The sequence below is a fragment of the Protopterus annectens genome, chromosome 1.part1 (genome assembly GCF_019279795.1).
Source record: "Protopterus annectens isolate FY-2018-M chromosome 1.part1, PAN1.0, whole genome shotgun sequence".
In the NCBI taxonomy this organism is placed as follows: Eukaryota; Metazoa; Chordata; order Ceratodontiformes; family Protopteridae; genus Protopterus; species Protopterus annectens.
This window is the reverse complement of record NC_056726.1, coordinates 1483638387-1483664705: the sequence shown is the minus strand read 5'-3', so window position 1 is coordinate 1483664705 and position 26319 is coordinate 1483638387. Positions and strand designations below refer to the sequence as shown.

The window sequence follows — 26319 nt, the reverse complement described above, 5'->3', positions numbered from 1 at the left end:
AGGGACCACCTCCCCCACTGATGATTACCATGGAAGTAGGGACGGCCTCCCCCACTGATGATTACCATGGAAGTAGGGACCGCCTCCCCCACTAATGATTACCATGGAAGTAGGGACCGCCCCCCCCCCACTGATGATTACCATGGAAGTAGGGACCGCCTCCCCCACTGATGATTACCATGGAAGTAGGGACCGCCCCCCCCACTGATGATTACCATGGAAGTAGGGACCGCCTCCCCCACTGATGATTACCATGGAAGTAGGGACCGCCTTCCCCACTGAGGACCTATACAAGATTGAGAAGAGGGACAGGGCTTTGTTGAGGAAAACTGAGGTCCTTCAAGTTTGTGTAGCTGTATTATGAGGTAAATACCAAATCGGTCATTATAGTCAATGACTACAACTTTTCTGGACTGTAAAAAGATATAATAAAGAATGAATTGTGCAAAGTAGAATGGTTTTCTAATCAAGACAGATGTGTCATGGTGAACTGTAAATATAAGTTTGTTGTCAATGCAGGCATCATCAACCTCATATGAGGTAGTAATGGTGAATTTCTAAAAGGAACTATACACCCTTTCTTGACACTGAGATTAAGCCCACGATTAACATGCCGAACATTTATTTGCTCCAGCCTTTGATGCGTAATTTGAGCATCAGAATTTGATTTGATAGCTGCCTCAATTTAACATCAGCAAACTTGATTAGTCATAGTCTATTGACATCAGCTTTCATGTCAAAATAATACATGACGAATATGACAGGGTCCAAGATGTAACTCTGTGGATCACCGCTAGGGATGATTTTTTTGTCTGCAATATGTATTCCCACCCTTAACCATATAGGCTGTATTAGGTAGCTAGATAGCAATCCAGCAAATTACATATGGGTTAATGTTGGGCTGGTGGAGTCTGTTATCGATGCATGGGAGGCAGTGATTAGGAAATGTAATTCCATTCGTGTTGGCCAACCATGGTAAGTCGATGTGATGAATTTCATCATTTAGGTGTTTCGGCTTTCCTACCATTTGCTTTATATGTGTCGATATTATAACACACGGGTATATCAGGCTTCGATTGTGTGATCTAGACTCGGCTATTCCTACACATGATTTATTGTGATCAGTGCTCTACCCTGGTAAACAGACCAAAATAAAAATAAATAGATAAATACATATCCATGATCACTGCAACCCTTTCAGAGAAATCGACTCAAATGAGTAGACATGATGCCTTTTACAAAACCAGAATGGTGTAGCCAGTGTTTTTAGTTTATCTATTTTTAGTTTAGCCAAGAACACAGCATCCATGGGACCAGACAACATTCCAGGCTGCGTACTGCACGAACTACAGAACAAACTGGCACCCCCACCTAAGTACCATGTTCAATCATAGCCTCACCTCAGGCTATGTGCCTACTGAATGGTGCACAGTGACTGGTATCCCACTCCACAAAGGGGGTGCCACCACAGACCATGGAAACTACCGTCCCATTAGCCTAATGAGCCTGGTCTGCAAGGCATCTGGATCTGCATCTTGGAGCTTATAAACAAAGACATAGGTAACCTCCAAACCCTGGACCCCACTCAGTTTGAGTTTGTAAAAGGTAGATCATGTCTACTAAACCTGATTGACTTCTTTGAAGCATTCACCAGAGCCATAGATGAGGGCAAGGTAGTGCACATAGCCTATCTTGACCTCGCCAAGACTTTTGATACTATCCCCCACTCTGGAATCATAGATAAACTCACTAAACTGGGCATAAATACCTATGTCACAATATGGGTGGCCAACTGGCTCAATGACAGAACCCACACAGTAAAAGTAGCTGACTCCAAGTCCAACTTCAGACCAGTGATGAGTGGGGTACCACAGGGTTCAGTCCTGGATCCTCTCCTGTTCGGCATCTACATCTCTGAAGTGCAGGCCAACACAGAAGGTCTTTGGCTAACAAGGTTCACAGAAGACTGCAAACTTGGAGCCATAATAGAATCACCTAATGATGTAAACATTCTACAAAAGGGCCTCACAGAGACAGATGCTTGGTGTCAAAGTCATGGCCTCAAACTCAATGCCAAGAAGTGCATTGTCATCCCCTTTGGGAAAAACTCGGTACCCTTGAGCTACGACATAGCCGGTAGCTCACTAAACACCGAAAGTGTGATGAGACCTCGGGACACAGGTGGACAGTAATCTCTACTTTGATAACCACATCGCCACAGTAGTCAGGAAATCCTTCTACATGGCACACCTCATCACAAAAGGGTTCTCCTGTAGAAAAAAGGAGGTCATTGTTCCTTTCTACTCATCCCTCATCAGACCCATTATAGAGTACAATGCCCCGTTTAGCATGTATCTCACAAGACACCTACAACAATTGGAAAGGCCACAGAAATACCTCACTAAGAGGATTACCGACCTCAAACAGATGCCATATGCAGACCGTCTCAAAAAACTCCAGCTCTCCTCCGTCGCATATTACCTACTCAGAGGCAATCTTTGCCTAACATACAAAGTCATGTCAAACCCAGAGCTTTTGGACATGCTACACTTAAAGAAATCCCAATCTCTCAATACCACACGCTCCAGGGACCTAAACCTTGTCACCACAATAAACAGAACATGCTGGAGGGATAGATTCCTGTCCCAGAGACTTCCCATACTCTGGAACAAACTACCCATTAATGTCAAGCAAAGCTCCTCATTGTCACTCTTTAAGAAAAATCTTGACGACTGGATGGGAAATAGAAAATTCAGCCCAGGGATCACTTCTGTGGCACTGCTCAACAAGGGCACAGAAAAATAATTTTCTTGGGTGGCGAAAGCCAAGCCAGGGAACCTTTTTGGCTAGGCTTATATAGGCCCCAGGGCTGATAGCCTAGTACCTACCTATGAACTTATAATCTGTATCATTTTTATAGGCTCAGCTATAATACAGCCTTCCAAATGATGTCAGTGAATTAATAGAAGTGCAATTACCAGAGTCAGTAGATGAGCCACTTTTATGCACTACAACAGCTGTTCTCCCCATAGGACACCACAAGAGCTATTCTCCCATCTCAGAGATGTAAGTGTGTTTGAGAAATTCAGTTTGAAAAGATAACAGAGGAGTTTTACCAAGTGGGACTTAATAGGTTTATAGATTAGTAGTAGACAAACTGCCTGTGTGGACCATTTTAAGCCTAGCCAATTACTCCATGGAAGAATCAAACCCTGCGCCTTGTGTTTGTAAGGTAAACACCTTAACTGTTATGTCAACCTCCCACCCAAAGCTTACCAGCCTACATTCAGGGACAATGTTGGGACCCAAAGAGTTAGTATTTATAATGCTGGAAAGTGTCAAAAGACCTAGATCAAGAGTGATTTTGATAAGGGAGATGTGAGGGGGGATGGAGAAGAACAGGACAGGGTGGGAGGGGTGAAGCTGGAAGACAATTGGTCTGCAAGAACATTAACAATGTCATTGAAGTTAGAGAAGTAAGGACCATTACATGTAACTTCAGTACGAAATTGTTGGTTACTTCTAAGCCACTTATTACAGCTGAAGAAAGCCTAATGATTGCGTTTTGAATCAGTTGCAACATTAAGTTCATAGTCAGCCTTGCATTTCCTAATTGAATGTTTGAGGGATTTACCAAACATTTACATCCTTTTTATAATAATTACAAAACATAAACTTTTGTAATTATTAACGCATAGAAAACTGCTATTCAAGCCTTCAACAGCAATGAGGAAAAGATTCCCAGTAGAGTTCATAGTTCATAGTTCAGGAAAGAGTGCAGTAAAAATAAGGCATGCATCGTTCCTTTATATAATATTTTCAGCGCTCCTTACATTTTGCTATGAATGTACCTGACATGAAAGGAAATTTCAATTTAGCATATTTACTACCATGACACTCTGAAAATTATTTGGTTACAGGATTCATATCTATTTTATTTCTAATGCCCTTAAAGTGTTCTAGCACCATTAGAGGCATCTATGTCTGAGATTCCTATTTATAGCACTTAGAGGGAGTATATTGGCAGACCAGACAATATACCACTCCTACTGATTTCCAGTCAAAATAACCACTAGATTTGGAAATGTTCTCATTAATAAATCTTTCTGGAGCTTGTAAAATGTCACATGTAGAACAGTCCTGATTAGAGTAAATGCCCTCTTATTTACTGACAGGGTACATTTCATCCTGGAAGAAAATAAATATAAGGCAGACTCTTAATGGTCTTGTGAAAACTTTTAATTTGTGTATTAGAACTTCATTCAAAATTGAATCAGGTGTCACTACTGACCAATATCTGAAAAGCACTTTAACAGTCTAACCTATATTAGGAACAAAACCTGTTATAAAGTAAACCTCTGGTTTCACCTGGGGAACTCGCTCAAAAGTCCCTACAGTTTGCAACTTTCTAGAATGGTATCACAAAATGATGTCACAAATGAGTGGTCAGTATAATCTATTTGTAATAATTTGGAAATGTGTCTACCTCTTTAAAACATCTTCACTAGAATGTAACCTATATGTTCTTCTTTTCCCGGTTAGGGGTCGCCACAGCAGAACTCCGGTCCGCTAATGATTGACAGTAGATTTTGACGGTGCCAAGGTGCCAGCCCGATGCCCAACCTTCAACGAAGGCACTCCCATTCACACATGTCTTTCGAACACCACTCGACTGCAGGGAGGAAATGCAGACTCCACACAGAAGGCACTCCAGCCGAGAATCGAACGGGAGAACCTCTTGCTGTGAGGCAACAATGCTACCGCTGCACCACCGCGGCTTCCAGAATGTAACCTTTTGTATTATTAGATTAAGGATGTTAAACATAGATACCTGTACACAGAACCACACTGTATTAAAGACTACAAGGTGGAATTGCAATATAAATAAATAAAACTCCATGCTTCTAGTTTTTACTCCATCATTTGAGTAAGCCCCTCCCATATGGCAGAGTTTCTAAATTCATATAGAATGTAACCTATATGAATTTAGAAACTCTGCCATATGGGAGGGGCTTACTCAAATGATGGGAGTGAAAACTAGAAGCATGGAGTTTTATTTATTTATGTTTCAATTCCATCTTGTAGTCTTTAATACAGTGTGGTTCTGTGTACAGGTATTTCTGATTAACATCCTTAATCAAATAATACAAAAACTGGGAATAGGTGGCACAAAATTGGAAATAAGAAAACTGCTGTAAAGTTACAACAAAGATGAAAATGATATACAGAATTTAATATATAGTGAAAAGTAATGTGAACTAAAAGTATTTTTTCATAGTGCCACATAATTACATTAGTACAGCTGGGAAGAAAGGCTGCCTCCATTACAGTTCCCTTGAGTTGCAAAAGTAGACCTTATCAAATTTGGAATATATTTTTTAAACAAAAAAATCAAATATTTTTAGAATTAATGCCATTTTAATGCTATTTTTCAAAGGTAAGACAACAATATATGACAAACAGGTTTCGATTAGCACATTACATATAACCCTCCTTTATGTGAAAACCCTCTCAAGGAAGAAAGTTGATAATAGTTGAGGGGGAATATCTAGCAGCTACACAATGCATACTAAGGGATGATTCCTTCAGGGAAAAGAGGCAGTGAGGTACAAAGGTAGTTATAAAAGATGTACCCTTGGATTCAGAAAGAATTCCAATGTGAGAGTAATATGCTGCATCCAAAAGGGGCAGTTTATGTGAATGTGCAAAACACCATTCAGAGACATAGTTAGCCACAATGAGGAAGACTAAATTGTCAGCTAATTTGCATATCTCTGAATTGCCAATAGTTATTGCCATGTCAATTAGCAATTTTTAGCTGTAATTACCATTGGCAACCTATGCATCATGCTGGCACAGGTGCCCCCCCATCGACTCTTCCACAGACATGCAGACATTCCACCACACACACACAATCAGAGACACTGCAGACACACACAGATATTCACTGTACCTGACAAACACACACACACACACACACACACACACACACACACACACACACACACACACACACATACCCTTACTCAATTTCACGTACATTCTCATCCATTCACCCGTGCACACAAAAACAGACACACCCACACCAGCACCCACACACACAAACACACACACACACACACACACACACACACACACACACACACACACGCACACACGCACACACGCACACACACACACACACATACACACGTTCACAGAATCCTGCACGCAAACACGCAGACATTCACTGTACCTGACATACACGCACCCTCAATCAATCTCACTTGCAGACATACTAATCTATTCACACCATACCTCTCAACCTCTTAGAACAAGAAATCTGGCCAAAGCCATAAATAAAAGTGGGACAAAGACCCAAAAAATAGGGACAGTTTTTAAATATTGCTCTTACAAACGTAGAATGTTGACAGAATAACATGTTTTGCATTAGCATGAATTTTCTGAAGGATATAAAGCCTGAAACTCAAATGATTGTCATTATTTTCAAACTTCAGTCTTCAATGATTTACCAATAGTTTGCCAGAAAAACAGAATTTTATGAAAAACATACCAAAACCCAAAACTATGAGGCCAAATCTGGACATTCTGCAAAAATCTGTACAGTCGAGAGGTATGATTCACACATGCACAGACACACACACATGCACACACACACACACACACACACACACACACACACACACACACACACACACACACACACACACACACACACATGCACACACACATATAAAGATATATAACTATGCAAACTATCTATCCTCTAACTAACCCCTAATGCAATCGGCAAGGCAGACATCACACACACACAAACACCCATACACACACAAATTATCCAATCCCTAACTAACCCTTAATGTGATCACCAAGGCAGACATGCATACACACACACACACACACACACACACACACACACACACACACACACACACACACACAGAGTCTCCTGCATGCACAAACACCATACCTGACACATACACCATCACTCAATGTCACTCACAGACATATTAATCCATTCACACATGCACACACTAACACAGACATACCCAGACAAACACATACACAAACACAGGCACACAAATACCCATATACACGCAAACTATCCATCTCCTAACTAACCCCTAATGTATTCATCAAGGCACACACACACACACACACACACACACACACACACACACACACACACACACACACACACACACACACACACACACACACAGTTTCAGAATCATGCACGCACAAACAACATAACTGACACACACACCATCACTCAATGTCACTCACAGACATATTAATCCATTCACACATGCACACACTAACATAACAAAATAGCCATACCCACACAGACACACAAAGACAAACACAGACGCACCCACATAGGCACACAAATACCCATATACATGCAAACTATCCATCCCCTAATTAACCCCTAATGTATTCACCAAGGCAGACATGCACACACACACACACTTTTCTGAAAATGATGGGAGTTCATTTGTCTGTAAGGGACCAAATTTTAAATGATGATGCTTATGATTAAGTATACTAAAAAGTTGACCTTGTACTTATCAAATTGTTCCAAAGTTATGGAATGAATTGACATATGGAATAAAATCTTTATATCTAAGACAAGCATAGACATAGGCAATAGACTTTTTAACATAACTGCATAGCTGGATAGGTTATAAAAACACACTCATAATATTCAGGAGTCAGTGTTCCTTGACAGGCCTTAGATCTGAACAAACTTTTAGTGAAATTCTGAACTTATACATCCCATGTAAATGTTAAGAAGAGGCCAATCACTCTACCATGCATGTTAGTTTGTGTAATCTATGGAAGTTAGGGTCAACAATAAACAAAGCAACCTAGCAAGAAAAGGACTTTGAAACACAACCTATCGAAATGAGTGCTAAGTTCTTCATAAGCAAGTAATACTACAATTTGGGTTACTGCTTACAGAAACATTCAGCAAAATAAGTTTTGTTTAATTTTGCTCAAACATTAGTTTCATTATTGATCTTACTAGCAATACAGTAAACAATCTGAATTTATAGTTTTCCAGCTGTTGGTAGAAAAAACTGTTATTAGAAAAAACAGTTAGATACAGTATGGGATATAAAAATGCTACATTTAGTAAAAGAAAAAAAATAGCAAATCATCTGGACATGGTCCGTACTCATACCATGTTGCTGAGGTGTGGAACTCCTTACCTTTATCAGTCAGGTTAATACCCTCCCTCCAGTCCTATAAAACCATTCTGAAGGACTTCCTAGACAAAATTTGTCTCTGTTCTTACTCAATCCCACGATAAAGCATATCCGCTAATATGAACAAGTACCAATTCGTGCCTTATACCTCCTTACTATTCCTTCTTCACTTGCTTCCTTAGTTAAATCAATTTCTTTCCCCTGACTCTCTTTCTAAATATACATTACCCTGTTTTTTTCTGTCATTTCATATTGCAGTTCTTGTTTGTACTATACTAACTTACCTTTAATTTATCTAAAAATTGGCTACAATTTCTCTATTTATACTAACTTACCTTTAATTTATCTAAAAATTGGCTACAATTTCTCTATTTATACTAACTTATCTTTAATTTATCTAAAAAATTGATACAATTTTTCTAACTATTTATACTTACCTCTAATTTATCTAAAAATTAGCTAAAAATTCTCTAACTATTAAATCGTTGTCATATAAGTTGTATTCACTCTTAATCAACGTTTTCACATTATGTCTGATTTGATATAATTATTTAAACTGTAGATGCGTCTTGTATTTTTTTTTGAAGAATGCAACATTGTAAAATTACTGTTCTTAAAATGTTTTTGTAATACTTTGGAGCTTTTCTCCCTGGGCATCCACTGAATATGGACACCTACTTAGTAACACTTTCCTGGTAATCAATTGAAAAATAAATGAATAAATTAATGGGAAAAAAAACAGCTTTGACCTTCAGATATAGTATTGTCTGACTTTATACATTTGTGAACTGAGAAGCGAATATTGAATATTGTGGTTGGGGGATAGTATAACGGTTATGGTATTTACAGACACAAGGTGCAGGGTTGATTCTCAAAGGCAGTAATGGGCATGACTTAAAATGGCCCTCATGGGCAGTTAGCCTGGTATGAACATATGAATATTTAAAGAGTAAGCCAGCACTCACAGTATACATATCATGTTTTCCACTTCTAAAATTATAGAAGGTTCATTAGTAAGTAAGTTCATGTATTCCTTTTTGAACTTGTCAGCATGTAGAATGTAAGGTGAATTACATTTAGCTACAAGCACAGATTACAAACCAAAAAAAAAAAAAAAAAACCACAATGGTGCAAGGTAATGGGTGAACACATAGCAGTAACAATGCAGCAGTGAGAAGTAATTTTCAGAGGTGATTTTATACTTGGTATTTACTGATCGTTTCGTGTTCAAGATGTCAGTCATTTGTGAGTTGGTTTAATATTTATTACTCCATGTTGTAATGTTCAGTTTCGATATACTTCTCATTTTAATTTTTTACATTTTTAGGTAGAAGATTTAAGTCCCCCAGTTTGTAACATTACGCTTCTTGCTAAGAACTGTTCCCAGTATAACTGCAGTAAACAGATATGGACTTTGGAGGCAGAAATCACTGAAAATGGTACAGGAGTAGCAGAAATCTACACTCGGTACGGGAATGGTAGTCTTACAATTAACGGTTCACATCTGAATGAAATGGGAACAAATGTAACATCTGTAAACTATGTATCATCTTGCTGCTATCCAGCTGTGGAAATCATCACAGTTGATAACAGTGGAAATATTGGAAAATGTGTCGTACAGGAGGTAACAGAAACAAGCTCAACACCAGCACCCACCAGTGAAGTTAGTACACTGAAAACAGACAGAAACAGCACATCCACCAAAACTACTATAGCAGTTCAAACTACTAATGGAAAAGAATGTATTTTTATAACTCCATGTTTTGTAATAGCATATTTTATAGCATTATTTGGAAATTGCTTCATGGATTATTTGTAGGTTAAGGCATATTGAATGCAGATTTATTTCTATTTAATAGCATTTTTTTGAAATAATGTGGTCGGAATATTCAATAAGCGGAGAAGTGAGAATTTTGGAACAGAACCTCTGACCAAGTTCTAATTTCATTGGTATGGAAAATGGTTATATAAATGCTACTTTAAGGTTCTTTCAAACTTTTGAAAACAGGATAAGATAAAAGCATTTTATAAGTTGCTTCTTTTTTTATGAAAAATTAGTCCTATATTACACAGTATATTCTGACAATGACAAAGAAGCTAAAACCAGATTTTTCATAGGTTTCAAACAATGGTAAAGCCGAAAAGGTTGCAGGTTGTTAAGCATGCATCTTCTTTTTGTCAGGATTGAGAATACCCTTCATTCTTTTAACATTATTCTGCAAAGCATTGAAACATTGCTACTGTTTTTGGATTCATTCAAATGGATTAAGTTAGATCTTCAGACATTCTACCACAAAAAAGTATGAAGACAAGGAAATCTGTTCGGCATTTATTTGTTATACTTTTAGTACTCAACCAAATATCCCCATTTAATACAAACGTATAAAACTGTAAATCAAACACCTTTAAACCAAACACAAAATAAAGCAGGAAGCATCTGTCAGCGGTATTTGCAGATTTACGTTTGTTTCAAAATAATGTAGTCATCTTATATTCTCACACATTATAAAATGTATTTATTATTTATTTTACAGTCACAATGAAACTAACTTGAGATTCTTGAAGAAATATTTAAAGACTAATAAGGTTGAGAGCAAATCTTTAACAAAAGGAAATTCATGCAGTTGCTGCTGAAGCTGTAGTCCTGAAAGTTGATGATTTAAATAAGACTGTTTTCCATTACCAGAATTATTAAAATATGCTTTTGCTGTTTGCATCTTTATTTATACTTTGTGTTTATCAATGTATTTAAACAGAATTTATATTTCAGTGTTGCACTGAGAACACAATGTCTCTGGTTCTTACTGTATGATCTGTAATTTTATTACTTTACTTATGATGATATTCACATTGTTGCCTATTTCTGAGCATATTGGAACAGGACCTTCACTGAAGATAGACTAGGCTTAGTTGGTCACCCTGTTGCCAAAATAAATAAGAAACAAATAAACAATGACTGATGGCTGCCTTATAAACCAATCCATGTTAATGCTAATGTGATATACTTCCTCATATACTGCAACAAATGCACTGCTATGGAGACACAATTAGTCTGACCTGTTTTGAGGTAGTCACAGCAACTAATCCGCCATGCACTCTGTAGCTGAAAATGTAAGAATTATACAGGGTTGGAATGCAGCTTCTCTGTTCCTATAAGCTACTATCTGGAAACTATGCATTGCTGTGTTTTCATTTTTAAACTGTAATATTTTTTGTAAATACTTAAACTAAGATTTGGGCAAAGTTAGCATCTGTATAAGTGTAATAGTTATGTCTAAAAACTAAGATCATCTTCAAGGAGGGTCATTATAATACTATCCACCTTATGTATTTTCTTTCACAGACAGAAGTTTTGTCAACTTTGTCTATATGAGGACCATTGTTGGTCTCACATTAGTATTCCATGGAACCTTGATTGTCATATAACACACTCATATACAACCAACATTGCTAGGTGTTTCCTTAAGTTCTCTCCACTCTCTGTGCTTTTACATCCTGAATCAGTGCTGAAATAATTCTGCCTGGATAACGTCTCATGCTGATCAAACTTTTGTTGTTTTTCTTCAAACATATTCATTCAACATTATAATAAAGATTTTATTGTGATTGTGGTTGTGTCTGTCCATCTGAATGCAAGTTACTGTGTTTCCATAATTAATCCTTTATTCCCCTTTATATAAATTAATGAAGATTAGGGAATATGATCAAAGGAGTGAAAAGGTAAGTCTGTGAAATCAGCAAAGCTGAGTCTTCAACACAAGTAACAAAAGGTCTGAAAAAGTAAAATCCACGAGTACTAGTTGTAATTCTGAAGCGTTCTAACATCAAAATGGCTGTCAGAAGCAGCGATACTAAGATATTTTCAAATCATCAATCTCATTTTCAAGATTTGTGCTGACAAAACAAAGTCCTTAACAGCGTGTTCAGTGGTGATAATGTCCCGTTTGTGCTCCTTAGGAAGGCAAGGTCATGTCTGAAAAGGATTAGCAAACTTGCCTACTTACCAGGTAATGAAATTATTAAATAAATACAATATTTGATCCAGGAGTTCGAATTGTTAATCAGGCGAGCATTTCAGTAATATTTCATTAAGCCAGGTCACTATAGAGGCTTATTATACTGTCCCAGGCATATTGCAACCTTCCTCAGATTATGTCCCTCACAAATGGCTACGTGAATATAGTGCAAGAAACTCTTTTTTAACAGCAGGAACCTGCATCGGTACCTTTACTGGGCTTGCAAGCATCTCTGGAAAGAATACAGAGACAGGAAATTCTGCAGGTATCTATGAAGGCTGAATAAATTAAAAAGAAAAGAAAAACACTCCCCAGGATTCAATAAAATCTGTGTAGGCTCCATGTAGAGCCTACACGGAATGTACCTGTGTACACAGCCACGGTTCCCCCTCGGTAGCGTGCCATGAATATTAATCATGGCACACTGCCGAGGAAGAGCATAGTAACAGTGATATTGAATCCATGTAGGCAGAAGTGTTGAGGCTGGTCAGATGTTATTACATGGGGAAGCTCCCTGTAATGTTCCTTGCTGCAGTTGAAATATCCTGTGAATTAATAGTTTGTGCTTTAAATTTCTAATTTTTGTTGAATTATTTTTTCTTATTTAATGCCCATTTGTGTGGAATGACTCAGTGCACAGCAATGCCAAGCAGCACTTATACATAGACAGTTGATACCTGCCAGACATCTAAAAATAGAAACCAAATATAATTAATTATGATATGTGGGCTTTTTTTGTTTTCTTTTTTTTTTCTTTTTTTTTCTTTATTTTTAATGTAATTAATTATTTATTTCTGCTTTTGTTTAAACCCATTTAAGCCCGTTAGCTTAGTAGCATATGTGAAGGTACACTAGCTTATATATTATCCAAGTAGCTAAATGGGTAGAGTGACTGCCTAAAGCTTCGCAGGTTCTGGGTTTGAGTTCCTAGCAGACATACCATCTCTTTAATGAAATCTAAATTTTGGTTTAATTCAAAAACATAAGTTTTACATTTAGAAGAGCTGCAACATTATTAACAGCCACTTTTTTGTGTGTGTTTCTAAGCTTCGCTAAAACCTCAGTTGTGCGAGTTTTCATGATGCTCAGCTCTGCTTGGCTGGTTCACGTGATGCTAAACACCGCAGTGCTTTTTTGAATGTTGCTGAATGATGTGTAAAGGTGGGGAAACAGCCTATATTAAGGGCAATAGGCAGGAATGCTGCAGCACTTGTCAGAGTCTATTTAACTGACAGTATGCCAGGCGGTGTTGGAGAGGGTGCATGCTTTCAGGCGCAGAGATGGGGTGTGCAGTCCAGGACTTTTGTTGGGGTGCTGATATACAGTTATGAACCTAGGCTGCTGCAGGGAAATTATTAGGGCTCAGAATGTAAGACTGAGGCCTGGAATTGGTTGGCCAGGGACCTTACCAGTACTACTGGTATCCCCTGCACTGGTGAGTAGTGTTGTCACCACTATGATGACCTGAAGCATAGAAAGAGGGGAACTTTGGAAACCTGTGTCCAAGAGGCGAAGGCTGGACATGCCCCAAACATATGTAAGTATTTCTTCCAGTATGTTACTAAACATGCAAGCTGAATCTGTGCAAAACTGGCATGCATAATGGTGTGCTTCTCTCCCAACAGCTGCAGCTGAGAGGGCTTGCAATGTCCAGTCCCAAGCTGGGCAGCTAGCTAGGTTGTGCCATGAGTGTGGTAAGTATGGATATATTATCCTAACTGTAGTGCAATAAACAATAAATAATAAACAATACAAATTGTAGTGCAACAAATGGGCAATTAGAAGTGTAGTGCAATAAATGAACAATAACAACTGTATTGCAGTAAATACTAAACAAAACCAATAACAATAAGCAAAAAGGTGTACAGCAGGATTGTGGTGTCATAACATAATTGCACTAGAGCTCTATGCATTGTATGTGTATGGTAAAGTGCTCTATGCATTGTATGTGTACAGTAAGGTGCTCTATGCATTGTATGTGTACGGTAAGGTGCTCTATGCATTGTATGTGTACGGTAAGGTGCTCTATGCATTGTATGTGTACGGTAAGGTGCTCTATGCATTGTATGTGTACGGTAAGGTGCTCTATGCATTGTATGTGTACGGTAAGGTGCTCTATGCATTGTATGTGTACGGTAAGGTTGCTGCAATCAACTGTAAAACTGTAATAACTGTAGAATGCAAAAGTAATGGCCTGAATAATGTATCGCTCAACTCATAATATGGTTTAAGGCTGTCTCCAGGCCAATTTCAGTCATATAATGCTGTCGCTGCCTCCCACTCCAGGAACAAAAGTTATATGCATGAGGTAGCCCACTTTATGGACAGGTATTGTGTGTAGACTCCACAGATAATAAACAGCAGCACTAATAAAGTGTTAAGCATTGTGTTTTCCTAAATAAATCGGTCTTAATATTTGCATTAGGGCTGTATTCATTGCATGTCTGTTCTAAGTTGCTGCAGTCAGTTGTGACATTATTTGCAGATGATCCCTGCAGTCACAGCTTTTGGGTTCTACTCCCATGCCTGCCAACTAAGGCATGACAGCTGTCTAGTCTACTTAATGAACACAAACATACCTCTCAACTGTGATGATTTTTCGTGATGTAATTACAACTGCCTTATCTGTCTGTTCCATGATTACCACATAAATGATTATCTGGAATGCAATATATTTTTAAATCCGTTTACAGAACACCTTGGTAGTTATGTAAGTCCACATTATGTGAAACTGTTATGTGTAGTTGTGTACCTAAATTTGTTAGTGCTTGGCCCAAACTGTCCCATGCTAACAGCTTGAGAGGTATGTATGTGCGACATCAGCTATAGAAGAATTTAGTGTGACACTGCGTGACGCACCGCGTCACACAGCTTCTCTAAGCACAGCTAAATGGAACTATATTGATATATGTGTTTTAAATGATAATAAACATATACAAACTAAACACCTGTCCCCTATTTCGAACCCAAGACCATTGCACCTGTAGACCAGTGCATTAACCTGCCACACCACACAGCTGTTAGTTAGAATAGGTGGTTTAAGGAAAACATAGTAATTGCAAGTTACGCTCATTAAGCATGTCTAAAGAGAGTTGTGTATCTTGCCACCTTGTACAAACTTGCTTAAAGATAAATGGAAAAATTTGGAGTACACCTTGGAATCTGGTGCAACAGTACACCACTAGAAAGCCAAACACAGAACAATGGATGTAAGTGAGGTCTGTAATATCAGGTAAATGTCCCCTTTTATCAGCAACATTTACAAATATACCTGCTAAGGCATTACTGGCAAAATACATGTTCAATTGGGACCCTGGTGCAGAAATACATCCATATAAAGCCATGCACATAATAATGGCTGTAAAAAATATGTCACAGCCTGTGTGCATGTGCTTATATCTTGCAAATACATCTGCTGTAACAGTGACTCAGTAGGTCAGTCTGTTAAATGCTTTGAAAACAATACATTTTGCCACACACACAGTCCTGATTTGAAATCCAGTGGTGTGTAGCATTTAAATTACATTATTGTGAAGCCATAAATTAATGACAGAATCATGCACTCTTTATCCAAACAATGCATTTCAAATTAAATGTCTGCTTGTCACTGATGGAAGTCACAGGCCTGCAGATAGGAACACACTTCGCATATCCTTATAGCAAAACTATAAGTGCATAAAGCGTCAGATCATGCATTAATATGTATTCACAGGGGATTTTAACTCAGGTAATGCAAATGAGGCCTGCTACTATCAGAGTGCAGTACACAATCCTTTCAAACTCACAGTGCAGATTAGCACAGCTGCACAACTAACATACACATATGAAGCCCCTGCTTGTAACAAGGACTGCCAGCATACATGTTCCAAATGAGTACCAGACTGTAACATGTGGCCTGACAGTTGCCCTAATGGTGGACATAATGTTATATTTATCCCCTATGTTGCTCAAGGACACAACAAACATGTTGTCTAGTACTCTGTTAATGATTTCATTGCCTAACACACTTACCTTAAACACATTCCTTAATTGGAGTGGAAAGGGTAGCCTCACTCTGGCTCTGCCTCTACAACAAGGCTGACACAGCTCCCACAGTTACTGCTACAGCTTGTTGTCCTCCAAAGTCTTCACACTCTCTGCCTAGGCCTGTTACCTGCAGCAGCAGCTGCAGCCTGTAGCACACACATCTCTATGTAACAGTAGCTGCTACAGACCAACCCTCTTCTATGACGTAGTGTCCTCACCCCAGTAATGTCCAGCACAACATATCAGAAAGGGCTTCTAATCTACATGAAGACCTTATAGCTTGCATAGTGGTTTCATGTCATTGGCTGATGATAGTGCAAATCAGCTGTGTTGGCTGCAATTAGCATGTCAGAACCACAGATTGGTTAAGAGGCAATCACCTGCTAATGAGAAGCATTTTTAAAAGGCAAACATGCTGGCTATGGGGAACCATTCTGTGTGAGACTGTCTGCACACAGAACACGCATATGCACAAACTTAAATATCACCACATATCAACAGAAGGGTTTTGTACTCCAGTAGGTATGTAACCTTTTTGGTTACAACAGTATGCAGATGTCTGAATATACTTACAGGGAATAGGGCTTACAGCATTAAGTCTTAGAACTGTGATAATGACATGTCATTGATCTCCAGATTTGTTACACCTACAGAGGACGTACAATACAGCAAGGATGGAATGCTTTTTGTCAATGTGGCATGCTGGTCTCATGGGACTGTCCCTTTATAGTGGTTATAATAGCACACTGCTGTTTGTTTGGCACTGCTGTTTTAACATATTATCAGGGGGGGGTTGCCCCTAGCCAACACAGTACAATGGACTCCTGTGTTGGGAGTGTGATCATACAGCAGTAACTGCCATGGCACACATGATAATAGCCGACTATTGCTAGTATCTTAGTTGTATTCACACTGTTAGTATGTTTGCACACTGTGGAGTATGACATGTGTGATGAAGCAGTGGATACTGCCAGCCATTCTGTTCTTGCTGTATCTCTACATAGTGTACATCCACGTATGTGATCCTGACATGTGTTGCCATTCTGTTGTCTTTCAGGAAACATGTACCCAAGATACCATGCACAAAGAATGATATTATACTTGAAGGCCTCCAGCAACACCATGAACTCCTATGGTCTAGGAGGAGGCAAAACAGGGAGCAGCAGGCAGCATTGTGGGCTGACCTTGTCCATGACATGAATGCCACAGGTCATCACAGCAGGACATATGAGCAGGTTCGACACTACTCAATGGACACAACCAATGCAACATGCAGAAGAACAGCAGATGTAGCCAGGGATTGTGGCATCACCAGTGGAGGGCCTGCAGTGGAACAGCCACTCTCAGCCACTGAGGAATTCCTGGTGAACCTAGGCACATAAGACAGCTCCCAGGCATCCATCACGCCATACATCGTGGATGTGGCTGCCACAGTTTCCATGGCAGAGGAGCATGCAGGTAATCTTAGCTTGATTACCATTGCAATACTGTAGCATTCAGTGTGTCAGCATGTACATACTCTTACAGTCTGTCAGGTCTGTGTTCTTTGGGGGGGTTAATTACAGGTTGACTCTCATGCTTAGATGTTGACTGATAAAAGAATTGACATGGAAGCTACTATAAATGTGAGATATATGGACATTTTACCTTGTTGCGCTGCAACATGCGGTGGTCCTGACATTACCTCTTCCTCAACTTTTCACAGGTCCATCAGGTATCAGACAAGGCTGTGATCCTGTTCATGGTAAGCACAACACTATTTTGTTATAGATGTAGGTTTACAGCAATGTAATCCCTAAACTGTCATCCCAGGCCTGCTGCCTGGATTGGTGTACTGTTGGCATGATTGCCAACTGCACAGATATTTTTTGACTGTACACATGGTAGAGTCATACATATGCCTTGTAGGTGTGACCACACTAATAGATGTGACAGTATTGCCAGGACATTGTAGATTGCCATATGTGGACTGTGCAGAGTCCTCACAAATGTCAACAGTGTACCTTGTTGCTGATGAGATTGCTGTGTAAAGAGATTTTATTTACAAGTAACTACAACTGTTTGTGGGTAAAGTAATGTCCTATTGTCCTACTATATCAGGTTGGGGTTTCAACAGGTCTGTAATAGTGCCAACAGTGTATAGAGGTGTACATATATTTTAACATAGTACTGCACAGCATAATAATGTAGGTATTAATATACTGCTTTTTGCTTTCTTATCACAGGTGACCAGGGGGGTTGGTTTCTGTCCCCTATACAACCTGATATCAGTGTCTCTTCAGACTCTGATGATGATGGTGGCCACAGTGAGGCACAGGTGGGGGTTTCAGGGACTGAATTTGCCACAGAGGTTGAAATTACTCTTCTACCCTCATTGTCACCGCACACAGTTGGTATACCTATACATACCCATTCCCCGGAGGCCACACATATTAGACAGTCAGAGGATGGGGACATTGAACAAGAAAGTGGGGCAACTATGGCTCCAGCGAGTGTAGACACTGGCCATAACCAGAAAGTTGGCGAGGTTCCACAAAGGTGGATTGATAGGGGTGCTTGTAGGAGGCCTGCTGTCCTTCCACCACCTGTTGCAGGTGTCACATCACAGTTCACTTGGTGTATGTTTCGGACCATCATGGAGGCTCAAGCATGTTCTGAAAGGAACTCCAGACATATGGTCAGAATTATGGATGCAGCACAGTCTGACATCCGTGACTGCCTCCACCACATTGGGGACATCCTGGATTGGTTCACTGATGCAGTGAAAAGAAGGTGGGCTGAAACAGTATCTGTCTTGGAATGCACAGTGTCTGTGCTGGAACATGTGGTTGGAATTGAGCGTCGGCCTCAGAGATGTAGGTCAGCAACCCCATCTGCTGAGAGTCCACATGGCCATGCCCAATCACGCTCCCATAGTGGCAGTCACTGTCAGGTACTAGCACCGCTTCTGACCTTGGGCATGGAGGTGTCAGTGCAACTCCTGGCAGAGCCAGTTCCCATGTTCGGAGCTGGAGACAGTGAACTATCAGTTCTATCATGCATGGTTCAAAGCTGCCCAACATACACACATGTAGGGCTAGCACTGAGCTTGACTGTGTACATGCACACACTCACACACCACTGTCAAATGCAGGTCACCTACAGACACACACAGCACATTTCCATGGTCCATCTTGCCTGCTTCTCTTCCTGACTCAAACACATGCTGTCAACCTTTTGGGTTAGCTTAAGCCTCCTGCACCCCCACACAACACCCTGTGCAAGTGATTATACCTGTGCCACATCCCTGGCATCCTTGTCATCGATGCAGGGAAATTAAGCTACAGTATGTGTCTGATGCACAGGGTAACTATATAAATTACAGGAACCACAGAAATAACTACAGCAAAGAAGTTTATTTGTCTCAGCAAAGAAGTGTATTTGTATCAGTAAAGAAGTTTATTTGTATCTAGCACCTTGGCATATGCCTTCCAGGAGTCCAAACATACAAAGTAAAACATCTAATAAATACACTCAACAATAAAACAACTAACATAATAAACTGAAATCAATTAATCAAGTGCTTCCAATTAAAATCTATATTTAATCCCTTAGGGGCCAAGTTATCATACTTTAACATGAATACTGCTTCTTTATGCAGTAACTTATCCTTTAAGACAACCAGTTCCCCTGCCCCCACAGTAATATGTCCTAAGACTATATAAATTAACATGTATTTATTTATTTTATTTATTTTTTATTTATTTACATTTGTTGACCGGGAGAGTCTGACTGGATGCAGGTCTGTTTTCAGCGGAGGCCCAGGGTGAAAAGCTCCACATTTAAATATTACAGACAATTGTACACTTTGAGAAATATATAATTTACAAATTATAGCTTTAGTTACAGCTTAGAACATAATACTAGATTAAGACAAAAATAGTAGAACAGCTGTAGAACATAATTACAGGTTTAAACATGGATTACGGATGTTGAGCATGGTTACAGATGTAGAACAATATTCAACAGTGCACTTGTGTAATGCATTGTTGTTTTGCCATGCCACTTATAGGGGTTACTGACAGATACTGTATGCTGACATTTGCAATGAGTAAGACACATAATTTTGTGTACCTTATTTTGTATCATGTTGTAATGGCTGTATACTTACACAGTGAAAAGTGTGTCACGGACCTGTTTCTGTTTCAGGATTCTGTTGGGGACACCTGCAGATACACAGTGGCAATAAAGCAGCACAGGATGGCAAGTCAGCACAGCAGAAGTATGTCTTCAGCAAGGTACAGCACTATAAGTGCATGGCTCCATAGGTTCATATGTGTATAACAGGATAACAAGGTACAGCACTATAAGTGCATGGCTCCATAGGTTCATATGTGTATAACAGGATAACAAGGTACAGCACTATAAGTGCATGGCCCCCTAGGTTCATATGTGTATAACAGGATAACAAGGTACAGCACTATAAGTGCATGGCTCCATAGGTTCATATGTGTATAACAGGATAACAAGGTACAGCACTATAAGTGCATGGCTCCATAGGTTCATATGTGTATAACAGGATAACAAGGTACAGCACTATAAGTGCATGGCTCCATAGGTTCATATGTGTTTAACAGGATAACAAGGCACAGCACTATAAGTGCATGGCTCCATAGGTTCATATGTGTATAACAGGATAACAAGGCACAGCACTATAAGTGCATGGCTCCATAGGTTCATATGTGTATCACAGGATAACAAGGCACAGCACTATAAGTGCATGGCTCCATAGGTTCATATGTGTATAACAGGATAACAAGGTACAGCACTATAAGTGCATGGCTCCATAGGTTCATATGTGTATAACAGGATAACAAGGTACAGCACTATAAGTGCATGGCTCCATAGGTTCATATGTGTATAACAGGATAACAAGGTACAGCACTATAAGTGCATGGCTCCATAGGTTCATATGTGTATAACAGGATAACAAGGTACAGCACTATAAGTGCATGGCTCCATAGGTTCATATGTGTATAACAGGATAACAAGGTACAGCACTATAAGTGCATGGCTCCATAGGTTCATATGTGTATAACAGGATAACAAGGCACAGCACTATAAGTGCATGGCTCCATAGGTTCATATGTGTATAACAGGATAACAAGGCACAGCACTATAAGTGCATGGCTCCATAGGTTCATATGTGTATAACAGGATAACAAGGCACAGCACTATAAGTGCATGGCTCCATAGGTTCATATGTGTATAACAGGATAACAAGGTACAGCACTATAAGTGCATGGCTCCATAGGTTCATATGTGTATAACAGGATAACAAGGTACAGCACTATAAGTGCATGGCTCCATAGGTTCATATGTGTATAACAGGATAACAAGGCACAGCACTATAAGTGCATGGCTCCATAGGTTCATATGTGTATAACAGGATAACAAGGTACAGCACTATAAGTGCATGGCTCCATAGGTTCATATGTGTATAACAGGATAACAAGGTACAGCACTATAAGTGCATGGCTCCCTAGGTTCATATGTGTATAACAGGATAACAAGGTACAGCACTATAAGTGCATGGCTCCATAGGTTCATATGTGTATAACAGGATAACAAGGTACAGCACTATAAGTGCATGGCTCCCTAGGTTCATATGTGTATAACAGGATAACAAGGTACAGCACTATAAGTGCATGGCTCCCTAGGTTCATATGTGTATAACAGGATAACAAGGTACAGCACTATAAGTGCATGGCTCCATAGGTTCATATGTGTATAACAGGATAACAAGGTACAGCACTATAAGTGCATGGCTCCCTAGGTTCATATGTGTATAACAGGATAACAAGGTACAGCACTATAAGTGCATGGCTCCCTAGGTTCATATGTGTATAACAGGATAACAAGGTACAGCACTATAAGTGCATGGCTCCCTAGGTTCATATGTGTATAACAGGATAACAAGGTACAGCACTATAAGTGCATGGCTCCCTAGGTTCATATGTGTATAACAGGATAACAAGGTACAGCACTATAAGTGCATGGCTCCCTAGGTTCATATGTGTATAACAGGATAACAAGGTACAGCACTATAAGTGCATGGCTCCATAGGTTCATATGTGTATAACAGGATAACAAGGTACAGCACTATAAGTGCATGGCTCCCTAGGTTCATATGTGTATAACAGGATAACAAGGTACAGCACTATAAGTGCATGGCTCCCTAGGTTCATATGTGTATAACAGGATAACAAGGTACAGCACTATAAGTGCATGGCTCCATAGGTTCATATGTGTATAACAGGATAACAAGGTACAGCACTATAAGTGCATGGCTCCCTAGGTTCATATGTGTATAACAGGATAACAAGGTACAGCACTATAAGTGCATGGCTCCCTAGGTTCATATGTGTATAACAGGATAACAAGGTACAGCACTATAAGTGCATGGCTCCCTAGGTTCATATGTGTATAACAGGATAACAAGGTACAGCACTATAAGTGCATGGCTCCCTAGGTTCATATGTGTATAACAGGCTAACAAGGTACAGCACTATAAGTGCATGGCTCCCTAGGTTCATATGTGTATAACAGGCTAACAAGGTACAGCACTATAAGTGCATGGCTCCCTAGGTTCATATGTGTATAACAGGCTAACAAGGTACAGCACTATAAGTGCATGGCTCCCTAGGTTCATATGTGTATAACAGGATAACAAGGTACAGCACTATAAGTGCATGGCTCCCTAGGTTCATATGTGTATAACAGGATAACAAGGTACAGCACTATAAGTGCATGGCTCCCTAGGTTCATATGTGTATAACAGGATAACAAGGTACAGCACTATAAGTGCATGGCTCCCTAGGTTCATATGTGTATAACAGGATAACAAGGTACAGCACTATAAGTGCATGGCTCCCTAGGTTCATATGTGTATAACAGGATAACAAGGTACAGCACTATAAGTGCATGGCTCCATAGGTTCATATGTGTATAACAGGATAACAAGGTACAGCACTATAAGTGCATGGCTCCATAGGTTCATATGTGTATAACAGGATAACAAGGCACAGCACTATAAGTGCATGGCTCCCTAGGTTCATATGTGTATAACAGGATAACAAGGTACAGCACTATAAGTGCATGGCTCCATAGGTTCATATGTGTATAACAGGATAACAAGGTACAGCACTATAAGTGCATGGCTCCATAGGTTCATATGTGTATAACAGGATAACAAGGTACAGCACTATAAGTGCATGGCTCCATAGGTTCATATGTGTATAACAGGATAACAAGGTACAGCACTATAAGTGCATGGCTCCATAGGTTCATATGTGTATAACAGGATAACAAGGTACAGCACTATAAGTGCATGGCTCCCTAGGTTCATATGTGTATAACAGGATAACAAGGTACAGCACTATAAGTGCATGGCTCCATAGGTTCATATGTGTATAACAGGATAACAAGGTACAGCACTATAAGTGCATGGCTCCCTAGGTTCATATGTGTATAACAGGATAACAAGGTACAGCACTATAAGTGCATGGCTCCCTAGGTTCATATGTGTATAACAGGATAACAAGGTACAGCACTATAAGTGCATGGCTCCCTAGGTTCATATGTGTATAACAGGATAACAAGGTACAGCACTATAAGTGCATGGCTCCATAGGTTCATATGTGTATAACAGGATAACAAGGTACAGCACTATAAGTGCATGGCTCCATAGGTTCATATGTGTATAACAGGATAACAAGGTACAGCACTATAAGTGCATGGCTCCCTAGGTTCATATGTGTATAACAGGATAACAAGGCACAGCACTATAAGTGCATGGCTCCCTAGGTTCATATGTGTATAACAGGATAACAAGGCACAGCACTATAAGTGCATGGCTCCCTAGGTTCATATGTGTATAACAGGCTAACAAGGCACAGCACTATAAGTGCATGGCTCCCTAGGTTCATATGTGTATAACAGGCTAACAAGGCACAGCACTATAAGTGCATGGCTCCCTAGGTTCATATGTGTATAACAGGCTAACAAGGCACAGCACTATAAGTGCATGGCTCCCTAGGTTCATATGTGTATAACAGGCTAACAAGGCACAGCACTATAAGTGCATGGCTCCATAGGTTCATATGTGTATAACAGGATAACAAGGCACAGCACTATAAGTGCATGGCTCCATAGGTTCATATGTGTATAACAGGATAACAAGGCACAGCACTATAAGTGCATGGCTCCATAGGTTCATATGTGTATAACAGGATAACAAGGCACAGCACTATAAGTGCATGGCTCCATAGGTTCATATGTGTATAACAGGATAACAAGGCACAGCACTATAAGTGCATGGCTCCATAGGTTCATATGTGTATAACAGGATAACAAGGCACAGCACTATAAGTGCATGGCTCCATAGGTTCATATGTGTATAACAGGATAACAAGGCACAGCACTATAAGTGCATGGCTCCATAGGTTCATATGTGTATAACAGGATAACAAGGTACAGCACTATAAGTGCATGGCTCCATAGGTTCATATGTGTATAACAGGATAACAAGGTACAGCACTATAAGTGCATGGCTCCATAGGTTCATATGTGTATAACAGGATAACAAGGTACAGCACTATAAGTGCATGGCTCCATAGGTTCATATGTGTATAACAGGATAACAAGGTACAGCACTATAAGTGCATGGCTCCATAGGTTCATATGTGTATAACAGGATAACAAGGTACAGCACTATAAGTGCATGGCTCCATAGGTTCATATGTGTATAACAGGATAACAAGGTACAGCACTATAAGTGCATGGCTCCATAGGTTCATATGTGTATAACAGGATAACAAGGTACAGCACTATAAGTGCATGGCTCCATAGGTTCATATGTGTATAACAGGATAACAAGGTACAGCACTATAAGTGCATGGCTCCCTAGGTTCATATGTGTATAACAGGATAACAAGGTACAGCACTATAAGTGCATGGCTCCCTAGGTTCATATGTGTATAACAGGATAACAAGGTACAGCACTATAAGTGCATGGCTCCCTAGGTTCATATGTGTATAACAGGATAACAAGGTACAGCACTATAAGTGCATGGCCCCTAGGTTCATATGTGTATAACAGGATAACAAGGTACAGCACTATAAGTGCATGGCTCCCTAGGTTCATATGTGTATAACAGGATAACAAGGTACAGCACTATAAGTGCATGGCTCCCTAGGTTCATATGTGTATAACAGGATAACAAGGTACAGCACTATAAGTGCATGGCTCCATAGGTTCATATGTGTATAACAGGATAACAAGGTACAGCACTATAAGTGCATGGCTCCATAGGTTCATATGTGTATAACAGGATAACAAGGTACAGCACTATAAGTGCATGGCTCCATAGGTTCATATGTGTATAACAGGATAACAAGGTACAGCACTATAAGTGCATGGCTCCCTAGGTTCATATGTGTATAACAGGATAACAAGGTACAGCACTATAAGTGCATGGCTCCATAGGTTCATATGTGTATAACAGGATAACAAGGTACAGCACTATAAGTGCATGGCTCCATAGGTTCATATGTGTATAACAGGATAACAAGGTACAGCACTATAAGTGCATGGCTCCATAGGTTCATATGTGTATAACAGGATAACAAGGTACAGCACTATAAGTGCATGGCTCCCTAGGTTCATATGTGTATAACAGGATAACAAGGTACAGCACTATAAGTGCATGGCTCCATAGGTTCATATGTGTATAACAGGATAACAAGGTACAGCACTATAAGTGCATGGCTCCATAGGTTCATATGTGTATAACAGGATAACAAGGTACAGCACTATAAGTGCATGGCTCCATAGGTTCATATGTGTATAACAGGATAAAAAAAAAAAGGCCCAACTTTTTTAAAGGTGGGCCAAATGACTCCCCAGGTTCAAATTTAAATGGGGTTTTTGGGTAACAAAAAAAAAAAAAAAAAAAAAAAAAAAAAAAGGTTTTTAAAAAAAGCACTTTATAGGGGGTTTTTTTCAAAGGCTCCCCCCCCTTTTT

At 39.6% G+C, this 26319-nt stretch overlaps 1 protein-coding gene across 1 annotated transcript in view; it reads left to right on the top strand.

Annotated features, from left to right (window-relative positions):
* Window positions 1-26319, top strand: part of LOC122816424 — a 142593-nt gene that overhangs the window by 90908 nt on the left and 25366 nt on the right. The window contains exon 4 of the mRNA XM_044089207.1: window positions 9541-9955. Coding sequence (XP_043945142.1) covers window positions 9541-9955 — 415 coding nt within the window. The remainder of the gene's footprint in view (window positions 1-9540; window positions 9956-26319) is intronic.